This window comes from Onychostoma macrolepis, chromosome 12 (genome assembly GCF_012432095.1).
Source record: "Onychostoma macrolepis isolate SWU-2019 chromosome 12, ASM1243209v1, whole genome shotgun sequence".
Classification (NCBI taxonomy): domain Eukaryota; kingdom Metazoa; phylum Chordata; class Actinopteri; order Cypriniformes; family Cyprinidae; genus Onychostoma; species Onychostoma macrolepis.
In genome coordinates, this window is record NC_081166.1 from 6,294,751 (window position 1) to 6,307,348 (window position 12,598).

General features: G+C 36.6%; 1 protein-coding gene across 1 annotated transcript; it reads right to left on the reverse strand.

The window, feature by feature from the left end:
• Positions 1 to 1,721: 1,721 nt before the first annotated feature.
• On the reverse strand, positions 1,722 to 10,780 carry LOC131551514 (uromodulin). The gene is made up of 15 exons (XM_058794519.1): positions 10,492 to 10,780; positions 9,963 to 10,015; positions 9,816 to 9,858; positions 8,749 to 9,144; positions 6,175 to 6,558; positions 6,021 to 6,089; positions 5,428 to 5,817; positions 4,333 to 4,752; positions 3,906 to 4,025; positions 3,633 to 3,817; positions 3,353 to 3,507; positions 3,026 to 3,271; positions 2,222 to 2,381; positions 1,938 to 2,040; positions 1,722 to 1,822 (listed from the first exon to the last, which is right to left on the reverse strand). Exons 2-15 carry the CDS (start codon positions 9,984 to 9,986, stop codon positions 1,722 to 1,724), a joined length of 2,796 nt encoding a protein of 931 aa, XP_058650502.1. The 5' UTR covers positions 9,987 to 10,015; positions 10,492 to 10,780.
• Positions 10,781 to 12,598: the final 1,818 nt, after the last annotated feature.

The window sequence follows — 12,598 nt, forward strand, 5'->3', positions numbered from 1 at the left end:
GCATTTTGAGAGAATTTTATGGTACTAATTAATATTTATGCAATAATTATGACCAATTTGTCCCATTGAAAATGGTACAAAAATTTATTTTTCTAATTTTTTTAAAATTATTTTTCAATTTATGCAGTATTTCAGATGAAAATAGACACTAGGCCTTTACAATCCCATTTTTGAATGCAGATTAGCACCTCCTGGTGTGAGCAAAGAAAGAAAAAACATGTAATTTCATGGTGTAACCACTAGTTGCCTGTATAGGACTCTATAGAGAGACTTGTGAATTCCCTGGTTGTTTTAAGACATAATTGTTTACTTTTATTAGGTTGTGGATATAAATGTATATTTAGGCATTCTCAAAGACTACTTTTTGTCAAGGTTTATATATATATATTTTTTTTTTTTGCATTTTTATTATATAGGTTGTTATATAGGTTTTTGGTAGGTTATTTAATAGGTTATTACTACAGTCAACCCTGAACACAGAAAGCATTTTGTTACTCAAAACATTAAAACTCTATACAAATGTAACAAAAATGAACAGGAATGCTTTATCAGAGCCTAATCCTTCTGGGTCTGATCTGATTTCAACCTCTTATTTCAGTCTTCTAACTCATTTTGGCTATATGGTTATAGCCATACCAATTAATTTGAGTGTGTATAATAGTGTGTGTGTGTGTGTGTGTGTGTGTGTGTGAGTGGATGTATCTGTTTTACACTCTTGATGTTTTAGAGTATAACCCATTCCTTGCTGTTTTTACTGCATTGTAGTTCAATTATTGATTTTATTTTACATAGTTGTTGTGTTACAGGCACACCAGTTCATTGGGATGTGTTGTACAAGTGTGTGTGAGTGGATGTTGATTTTGCACTCTAGATGTTTTAGAGTTTCACCCCTTCATTGCTGTGCATTTTTCTTCTGCATTTTTGGGGATTTGTAGATTGTACACACAAAAAATTTCTGTATTTTATTTAATTTTTTCCAATTTCCCATTCATTTCCTATGGTCGGTCATTTTTGACTGAAACTATTTTGTTTTACGACCACTTAGCTTTTTCGAATTATGCCCTCAATTTATTTTTTTGTGTTCACATACCAAGTGCCATAAAAGTGACTGAGTTTCGTACCATTCTGGTAAAGCTACGATTTTTAAAAATTCAAATTGTAAAATTCTCCACTCAGAAATGACCAAAGACCGCACAAGGGTTAAGGTTTTATGTATAGAGTACAGTTATGTGCTGTTATGTATATGAAAATAATACACACAATCTTCAGTATAAGGACAAATGTATGAGGAAATTATAATATGAGTGGGTTATCGGCATGTGAACACAATGTTGACAGGGAATTTTGCTGTTGAAAGATGATCTTTAGGTTCAACTGAACCAAATAATGCATAATCTAACACTATTTATAGTGTATAAGGGTTTAAATGCAGGATAAAATACAGCAGGTTTCTGTTTTTTAGTAAAAAAAAAAATGTTTTCAGAAAGCAGTTTAATCAGTTTATTTAAACATACAATTTTGTATATTCCATTTCGTATGAGTAAAGAGACTAGTTACATTTAGCAAAATAAATTCAGTTCAGCAATGTCTGTATTATTTTAATATTTTTTAAAATAAGGAGGTTTGAATTACATACAGTAAAGTGAATATAGTACCAGTGCTAAATCCATCAAACATAGATTACAGGGAGAATCCTTAAAATTATTATTAGTGGGAACATTCTAGAAGAATGTCAGAACACTTATAGAAATGAGTAATATCATAAGAGAAGCACACAGATTTGGAGCCCTGGACGCCCGCACTTGGTTTGAGACCTGCACACCTATGAAGAGGAAATGCAAAGTATGATTTGTGATCGATTGCAAACATAAAATATGCCAGATATGCATGAGCAAGATACAACACAACTGTTTTGTTATTTTAATTCCATAAATCACCTTTGTTACCATCAGACAGCATCAAAGGACCCACAGATATGGAAGTACTGTCACATAAATCCACAGATCTGACCTCTCTGTGGAGGTGTTCAGAGTCACAGTGCTAAAAGTAACAAAAACAGGACTTTCAAGTCATATGTCAGTTAATGTCATCAAATGATTTTCATCTTTGTCACAAACATCATCAGCAGAAAACAGCCACAGGTATCCATTAGGTGAACTCCTTATACACCCAAAAGAAGTATCTGAAACATTTGATGTTGTGACAGGATTTGTACACTCACCACTGAGCAGTCATTGTCTGTCAGAAAGCAAAGGTGAATAGCGCAGTGCAGGTAAATCTTTGTGGAGTTTGAAATGAAGATAAACATGCTGAAGGAGAAACGGCTGGATGTGGAAACACCATTCTGCAGAAGCTCCACTTTGTCATTTGAATTGGGACACCTGAGAATATCCATAATGATAATCATTAAATCAAAAAAGAAATCTGAGATATCTAATAAAATATACCATAAAACAATAACAATGGAGGGATTACCTCTGTTGTTGTATATGCACTGCAGAGTTGTTTTAGTTTAATTAATATGTTACTGCTTTTTTTTTTTTTTTTTAAATATTGATTCAGGTTTTATTTCTTATATTTTCTGTTTTAATTTGAGTAAGGTTTAAAAGTTTTGTTGTGTTTGGCAGTTTTACTTTTTTATGTCTATACAGTTTTAAAAGTTAAAAATATGGACAATAAAGAAATCTGGGGGCCTTGCTACACTTTCGTTGTCAGTGTTTCCAGTGTTGTGAATTTTTAAAACTGAATTAAAAACAAATGGAAAAAAGAAAAACCATTAACTTTTATTTTGGTTAATTTATATAAACCAAATATAAGTTGTTGAGTTCTCATGAAAATTGTAAAAAAATATATATATATATTCATGTACAATAAATAAAAGATAAAAAAAAAACACTAAAAATGCACTGTTTGCACACCTTACATTAAAGATGCATTTTAAAATAAATAAATTAAATAGACAAATTAAAACAGAAAAAAAAAAAAATCAATATTATATTTTAAATTAAATTAACATACAGCTTACATGTCAGTAATGAGGTCCCAACGAAGAGGGTAATAAGGATCATTCACAGGTGTAGCCCAACATGTGTCAATCACTGAGGCAAACTGATGGCTGTCAACTCCATCAACACGAACTTCCACAAAAATCTGTTCATTCAGCTCTACGTTCACACTACCAGCGAAGGGGTGGGAGAATTCAACATCCTGATATGGAATCATCCTGACCTGATATGTCCCTTGACCAGCAGCAAGGTTCACGTGCACAGTGCTGTTGAAATAATTAGCAATTTAGAGACAATTCAGAGATGCATTTAGAATGTATTTATTCTTCATAATAGGTGAGTCCCACCTCTCCAGAGGGTTGATGTTCATGGAGAGTGTTTGGCTTTGTGAGTAAACACAGCTGAAAGAAAGCTTCAGAATACTTTCCCTGTTGATGAGATGTCCAGCTGAGTTTGGCTCCCCCACAATAACGTTCTTATAGATGAAGTGGGTGCCATTGGCCTGTAGGGACATATTATTTGAATATTTGTGCTTTAAGGGACTTTTTAAAGTATGATTTACAAAATAAATAAATCAAATCAAATGATTTGTTGACTATTCATGGATGTACATAATGAATCCTATACCACAAGACTTGTGCCACAGATGTGGTCATTGTTGTCAAAAAAGAACTCCACTCTGCCATTCCGGATTGTTCCTCTGCAGTTGGGGTCATTGAGGTGTAAGATGTCAGAAGGAAAACCAGCCTCAAAAAGCTGACAGCGAGACAGAGACATGGAACCATAGCTGCTTTCACAGGTTTCAATCAAATCTGAGAGAGAAAACATCCAAGAGAATGTCAAAAACAAAACTATAATCATAGAAACAACATTGAAATGTAGTTGTGGAATGAGTCTAACCAAAGGCGTCATGCTGAGATCTGTGATGGTTTTCCTTGCAGGTACAGCCGTAAACACCATGTTTCTCTTCACACTGTTCATTCTCAGTGCAGTTGAGCTCAAGACATGGGTTCCCTTCACCTAAGAGGAGAACAACAGGATTAATGACAAAAGCTGGAGCAAACTTCAAGTTTGTTTAGACGTGTTTGATGGTATGTCTCCACAATTTAGCCATACTTTTGTGAGAGCGTGTCATGTAGCCATACAAATGTTCTGCAGCAATGCATGAACATATGATATGAAATACTTTACCCCTGGATTCTGTGAGTGAGATTGCCTCTGTTGCTGTTGTGTACACTGATGTCTGGGTAAGGTCTGGGACAAATAATTACACAATACTGTCAATCTTTTTAAATGATTATTTTTTATATTATGTATTAAAAGGAACACAGCACAATGTGTCTACCTGCACAGTAAGCTGCACACAATAGCGGCCTGACAAACTCATACACATAATAGTTTCCTGGGCAAGCTTTGACTCGTATGGGACGAGATATGTAACCACAGCAGTCATTCCATCCGAAACCACAGACTTGTCGTGTGACCACTCCATCCTCCAGCTGTGGGTGAGGGCCGTTGAGCCAAAGTGGGTGAAAAGTGCCACACATGTCTCTACTAACACATGACTCTGGCATCTGGACACTCTGACCATTGTAGAAGAGCCTGTACCAGCCGTTCCAGTCGACGTCATAATCGCATCTTAAATTAGTCCAATCACCAATCACAGGAATAGTATTTGCTCTCCATGGCTCATCCAGACTGTTATAACTGTAGCAGGGGTCAAAACTTGGTGGACTGGGGAGAACAACTGTTAAGGAAAATGAAAGAGAGTACATAGTTATTTATTATTCACAGCAAGTTGCTAGTTGACACACGGTCTATGTATCAGTCGTGTGGTTGTGCACACAGATGTGTATTTGCTCCAGCAGTGGTTTTGTAAATTGTTTTCAAACACCAAGACTTTTACTTTTGCAATCACTTTTTTATACTCGATGCATTTTTACGTGCTAAATTATAAAAATTATATATCTGAGAAAGCGTATCAAATATACATAAGCCAGAAATGATAACATGCACCTTAGTTTTATATACAATTTTATAAACTTCATAATTTACAATAAGTATTGGTCAAAACAATGGACTGATGTTAACCGTTTATATTTTGGTGTTTCCTGAATTGTTGTGTGTTTAATAATTGTTTTACTGTTCAAATGAGTTATTTTCACTAACTGAAATGAAATGGAATATAACTGAAATAAGTTGAAGTACTAAACATTACTAAAACTAACACACACACACACACACACATATATAAACAACTAACAAAAAATGACAAAAAACATAACATTTCTAAAACTGAAAATATAAAAATAAAATAATCTAATATTGCAATAACAAATGTTCAAATGTTGCTGACAAAATAGAATTTTATATTGTGACAGCATGCCATGCTGTTGTACAATATGAAGGAGAATGACTGTACCTGCACAATATGCAGGGGCTGGGATGAATCGATCTGGCATTATAAGTTTGTAGACATAGTAATTTCCAGGACAAGCTTTGACTTGGATTGGGTCAGATCTGTAGTAACTGCACCGTTGATAATTAGAGCCGTAGACTTCACGAGTAACCACTCCATCTTCTATCTCAGGATGAGGGCCACCAAGCCACAGAGAACTAAAACGTCCACATGACATATAACTGAAGCACAACTCAGGCATCTGAGCACTCGATCCATTAATAAAGAGTCGATACCAGCCATGCCATTCACGAGTGTCATCATATCCATTTATCAGATTATGATGAAAAAAGTAATAATCTGGGCTTCTATTTTGGTCGTCAAAAATGCTGTAGTTATTGCATGGGTCGTCATCTGTGTCGGTTACAGCTGTTGAGAACAAACAACAGAAACAGTCAGTGAGAATCAATACATATTGCACATGACTGTTATAGTTTCAAAAATTTATATTACTCTTTCAAAATTCTAATGAAAATGTAAAGAGCCCCAATTAGGTTTTAGACGCATTTTATCAACTCAACTGGGAATTGAATGAATTTGACCTTATGTCAACCTACGCAAAGTCATGTTGAATGCGGTCACAGCTGAAGTTGTAAAGGAAGCTGTCGGTGATATAGTGCTGACATCTGAAAGGAAGCAATTTGAACATTTCGACATAAACAAGAAAGACACATTTAAAGAAATAATCCAAAGGCTATTTAAAAACTGTACCTATACAGTACGTTGTACACCAGGATTGTTCTGCAAATTCATACACGTAGTAATTGCCTGGGCAGGCTTTGACCCTGATGGGTACACCAACAAATTCACAGCAGCCTGCATCATAAGACCCACAGACCTCTATGGTCACCACTCCATCTTCTATCTGAGGATGAGGACCATTGAGCCACAGACTGTAGTATCCATTACAGCTGTACAAACCAACACAGCTCTCTGGCATTCGGATGTCCATTCCATTGTAGAAAAGTCTGTGCCAGCCGCTCATGGAGAAAAACTCATCACAAATCAATGTTCCACTTTCATTCGTGGCTCTCCAGGGATGATCCAGAGACTGATAGCTGTAACAAGGATCATTGCTGAGGCTGTTGAAAGCAACTGATAAGAAAGAAAAATATTGTTAGTTCTTTATTGACATTGACTGGTGACAGCATTTCTTTGCATTGTTTTGCCACTGGATTCAGTAAAGAAATTATTATGCATTGTGCAGCAATATTTCAGTGCATTTTGGTTCAACTGGATTTTATGTGCTTGTTGAAAAAGCTGCATGAGTTTTGCACTGTGTGAATGTTAGAGAATTTGCCCTATAATTTTCAGTGCAAATTTGATTCAGTACAGGTGCTGGTCATATAATTAGAATATCATCAAAAACTTGATTTATTTCACTAATTCCATTCAAAAAGTGAAACTTGTATATTATATTCATTCATTACACACAGACTGATATATTTCAAATGTTTATTTCTTTTCATTTTGATGATTAGAGCTTACAGCTCATGAAAGTCAAAAATCAGTATCTCAAAATATTAGAATATTACTTAAGACCAATACAAAGAAAGGATTTTTAGAAATCTCGGCCAAACTGAAAAGTATGAAAATGAAAAGTATGTCATATGTATGTCATCTGCATTGTTGGGTCTGGTGTCTCTCATCTTCCTCTTGACAATACCCCATAGATTCTCTATGGGGTTCAGGTCAGGCGAGTTTGCTGGCCAGTCAAGCACAGTAACACTATGGTCATTGAACCAGCTTTTGGTACCTTTGGCAGTGTGGGCAGGTGCCAAGTCCTGCTGGGAAATGAAATCAGCATCTCCATAAAGCTTGTCAACAGAAGGAAGCATGAAGTGCTCTAAAATTTCCTGGTAGATGGCTGCGTTGACTGTGGACATCAGAAAACACAGTGGACCAACACCAGCAGATGACATGGCAGCCCAAATCATCACTGACTGTGGACTTCAAGCATCATGGATTCTGTGCCTCTCCACTCTTCCTCCAGACTCTGGGACCTTGATTTCCAAATGAAATGTAAAATTTACTTTCATCTGAAAAGAGGACTTTGGACCACTGAGCAACAGTCCAGTTCTTTTTCTCCACAGCCCAGGTAAGATGCTTCTGACGTTGTCTCTGGTTCAGAAGTGGCTTGGTAGCCCTTTTCCTGAAGTCGTCTGAGCGTGGTGACTCTTGATGCACTGACTCCAGATTCAGACTATATTCTCAAGCTTGCGGTCATCCCTGTTGCTTGTGCACCTTTTCCTACACAAATTCTTCCTTCCAGTCAACTTTGCATTTAATATGCTTTGATACAGCACTCTGTAAACAGCCACACCTTTCAGTAATGCCCTTCTGTGACTTACCCTCTTTGTGGAGGGTGTCAATGTTTGTCTTCTGGATCATTGTCAGCAGTCTTCCCCATTATTGTGGTTTCAAAGAACAAGAGATACGCAGAATTTATACTGTAGGGATGGTCATTTATTCAAACTCAAATGTAAATATTCTAATATTTTGAGATACTGATTTTTGACTTTCATGAGCTGTAAGCTCTAATCATCAAAATTAAAAGAAATGAACATTTGAAATATATCAGTCTGTGTGTAATGAATGAATATAATATACAAGTTTCACTTTTTGAATGGAATTAGTGAAATAAATCAACTTTTTGATGATATTCTAATTATATGACCAGCACCTGTATTATATCCGAAATGCACAATAATGTAGCATGAGTATCTTAAGTCTAACTGGCTAAAAGTAGGCATATTTCATAATAATGATAAAAAAAATATAATGAAAACTAATATTAAACTTTGATACAGAGATCTAAGATTTGTTCATGTTTCTGAAAGAAGTCTCTTGTGCTCACCAAGGCTGCATTTATTTGATAAAATAAATAACAATAATAATAATAATAATAATAATAAGTAAAACAGTAATATTGTAAAACTCACTGTCACTGATTGATTTAATGAATTCTTGCAGAATAATAAAAAATAAATAAAAAAAATACTTAGCTTCTTTTACCTTTTACTTTAAACTTTGGAACATATTTAAACAAAAAATAAATAAATAAAAATGTATTTTTAACAATAATAATAATAAATATTTATTGAGCAAATCAGCATATCAACATCATTTCTATAAGAGCATGTGAGACTGAAGTCTGGAGTAATGATTGCTGAAAATTTAGCTTTGATCACAGGAATAAATTGCATTTTCAATTATAATAGCTCAGAAAATAGTTATTTAAAATTGTAATAGCATTTCACAATGAAAAAAAAACACAAACTGCACCTGCACAGTATGAAGGCCCTCTGACTGACTCATCAGGTTTGACAAGTTTATAGACATAATAATCTCCTGGACAGGCTTTGATTTGTATGGGGGTGGATCTATAGTCGTCACACTCGCCCCTTGGATGATATCCCAGCACTTCAAGGGTCACCACCCCATCCTCGACTTGTGGATGAGAACCATTGAGATACAGTGCAGCAGCACCGCCACAGTTTGTGTGGCTCACACACCACTCAGACATATGAGCACTTTCTCCATTCAAATACAGCCGATACCAGCCATTCCATTCAACAAGACTGTCATCATGGTCACCGTTTGGCTCATAACGCACGTCTCTCCATGAGTTATCCAGAACTGTATATTCATAGCATGGGTCAGTGCTGGATGTTGTGGTATCTAAGAGAGTAGTATCAAGAGACAAAATGTAACACTTTAGAACAGGGAACACTTATTCACTATTAACTACGACTTTTCCCTCAATAAATTCCTAATTTGCTGCTTATTAATAGTTAGTAAGGTAGTTGTTAAGTTTAGGTATTGGGTAGGCTTAAGGATGTAGAATAAATTTGTGTAGAATAAGGCATTAATATGTGCTTAATTACTACTAATAAATGGCTAATATTCTAGTAATATTCATGCTAATAAACAACTAGTTAAGAGACCCTAAAATAAAGTGTTACCATAATTTCTTTCCTCAACTGGAATTTTTTTATTTAAATTTTTTTTTTGCAGCTTGATTTGCCAATAAATGAATGGCCAGGAAGCATAGTGATGATATAATTTCGATTCAATATTTTTAAGATTACTGAGCATCTTGACTTTGACAAGAACGTTTTTGAGTGTTGAGTGCATTAAGACGAAATATGTCCACTTAAATAAATTGACTGTTAATACCTAAAGACAGCAAAATTGATTAGAGGTTATGTTGAGCATTTTGTGAATCCAAAACCCTGATACAGTACCTTGAGCAGCAAATTGTTTTGAAAGAATATATTTTACTTAAAGGGGAAGAACTGAAGGATTGTAATTCATGACAAAGCAGACCCCAAGTATAATGATTAGCCTACCTGATGTTTGTCCTTTGATTCTTTCACCTGTTAAATACAAAAGCTTCTTTTCAGTTCTCTTATTTAATAGTGTGACAGTTTCTTGGCAACAGGTTGGCATTTTTTATAGATGTGAAACTTACCATTATTCAGCAGCAGTAGTGTCACACAAAATAAGATTAGAAACCTCATTTTTGCAAACTGCTCATGAAGATGTAAAACTGAAATGAAAAAACAAAAAAAAACAATATTCTTGATAATATATTAAGGTTGAAGATGTAATATTCTAAGTTCTAAATTAAAGTTTGGAAGGAGCTTTCATCTAATCCTGTCAAGCAAAACATGCATATCTGCAAAATCTTACTTATAATATCTCTATCATAAAATAATCATATATTACATATCAGTGTGATCTATTGCATACTGTGCATATGAATGTTTCAACTGATTAAACATGTAAATGTTTCCTCTCAGCGGCAATAAAAACTAGTATTGAACTGATAAAGTGGTATCCTTCTTTTTAGCACATATTAATAAAATCTACATTTTCACTGCAACAGTAACAGAATTTGCCAAACAATTTATCAGTATACAAGGATTAAAAGTAAAGAAACACATCACAAAAACATTGCTGTATAATAATTTATATCAAAGGATGACTGAAAGAATGAGTGGAGCCAGATGAGATGAACTTTACCTGAGATGAAATGCTGCTGTAGAGTATATTAGGGTGATTGTCTCTTCAACAGTTCAAAATAAATACAGTGATGTGATTCTTATCCTTTTTAAATGGTACGCGGAACATAGTTGACTTAGGAGTTTGTTTTCTTGTTGTTTCTTTTTGTTTTTTTAGCAGTACTTCAAACAAGTTTTTTTTTTTTTTTTTTCATATCTTAGACATACCATAAATTCTCCCCACCCATACCCCACAGTATGGGTGGGGTATGGTTCAGTCTACTAATTAACCTTTCTGAGTTTAGAAAACAGGGACTTTTGACATTTTAAAGTAGGATGACGCATATGTACCCTGTGCTTAATGCAAGAGGACGCATGATCACTTCGTTTGTGAAATGAATTTTTTTTTTTCTCATACATGCAGTGCAGGTATAAAACACTTAATTTCACAATCTAGCTGGTGTTTTTCTTTTATCCTAACAATAGGCATGTACTCAAGATGGCACCGCAGATGGCAGTCATGGTTTGTCGCTGCTTGGTACTTGTTCTTTTTTTGTTTGTTTGTCCTGTCTTAAGCAACCTTTTCCCTATCAGCTTTACTAGAAACGAACTCCTGGACATCAGAAACGGCACACCAAATAACTTTCTGCCTACATTTGAGCATTCAGACCTTTTACTGGACATTTTAATCGGAGGAGCTGCGTTCCTATACAAGCGCTCCAGGCGACCCAGGCGACGCAAGTGAGGGAAGAGTGCTGGCACGCTCGTGAAACTCCGACAGCGCGGGTTTAGGACTCCACTGCCGAGCATTCATCTGGCGAATCTCCGCTCCCTGGCAAATAAATCAGACGAACTACAACTCCTCACCCGCACAAACAAGGACTTTTTAAACTCCGCTGCGCTTTGCTTCACGGAAACCTGGCTGAATGGAGCCATCCCGGACAGCGCGCTTCATCTAACGGGCTTCCAGCTGTTCAGAGCAGACCGCGTCACCGAGTCCTCAGGGAAAACGAGAGGCGGTGGATTATGCTTTTATATCAACGAAGGCTGGTGTACAGACGTGACAGTTTTAAAGAAGATGTGGTGCCCAAATTTGGAAGCTCTCTTTATTAACTGTGTACATCCCTCCTGACGCGTGCGTGAGCGCGGCGCTAGAACTGCTGGCCGATCAAATCACATACACAGAGCAGCGTTATCCGGACTCTTTCATTATCATTCTCGGTGATTTTAATAAAGCTAATCTCACCCGTGAACTGCCTAAATATAGACAGCACATCACATGCCCCACCAGAGACAGAAATATACTGGACCACTGCTACACTGTCTTAAAGGATGCATATCACTCTGTTCCCCGTGCAGCGCTGGGACTCTCTGATCACTGTTTGGTTCATCTCCCACCAGCCTACAGGCAGAAACTCAAATCTGCTAAGCCTGTAGTAAAAACTGTAAAGAGATGGACTTCTGAAGCAGAGCAGGTTTTACAGGCCTGCTTCGAACTTACTGATTGGAGTGTTTTTGAGGCTGCAGCTACTGATCTGGACGAGCTTACTGACACCGTGACGTCCTACATCAGTTTCTGTGAGGACATGTGTGTACCCACCAGGACTTATTTAACATTTAACAATGACAAACCTTGGTTCAGTGCAAAACTCAAACAGCTTCGCCAGGCCAAAGAGGACACCTACAGGAGTGGGGACAAAGCCTTGTACAAACAGGCCAAATACACACTGAATAGGGAGATAAGAGTGGCAAAATTAAACTACTCTGGAAAGCTAAAAAAACAGCTTTCAAGCAATGACTCTACATCAGTGTGGAAAGGCCTGAAAGCCATCACCAGCTACAAGACCCCATCCCCCAGCACTGAGGCCAATCAACAACTGGCTGAAGACCTGAACGAGTTCTACTGCAGGTTTGAAAAGACTGGTGACACCCCACACCCGCTCCGACCGTCTCACAGCACAGCCATCCACACCCTCCCCCTCCCTCCCCCCTACTGTTTCTCAGCCTGTACTCAAGATCTGTGAAGATGATGTATGCAAAGTCTTCAGAAAGCAGAAGATAAGGAAAGCCAAAGGCCCAGACGGTGTCTCTCCAGCCTGCCTCAAAGCCTGTGCTGTCCAGCTATCATC

Excerpts from the sequence above, each read along its gene's own strand:
- LOC131551514 (XM_058794519.1), bottom strand. The coding sequence starts at position 9,986 with ATGAGGTTTCTAATCTTATTTTGT. Across the intron at positions 3,272-3,352 it reads AACATCAACCCTCTGGAGAG|CACTGTGCACGTGAACCTTG; the intron begins GTGGGACTCACC and ends TTATTTCAACAG. Across the intron at positions 2,041-2,221 it reads CAGACAATGACTGCTCAGTG|CACTGTGACTCTGAACACCT; the intron begins GTGAGTGTACAA and ends TGTTACTTTTAG.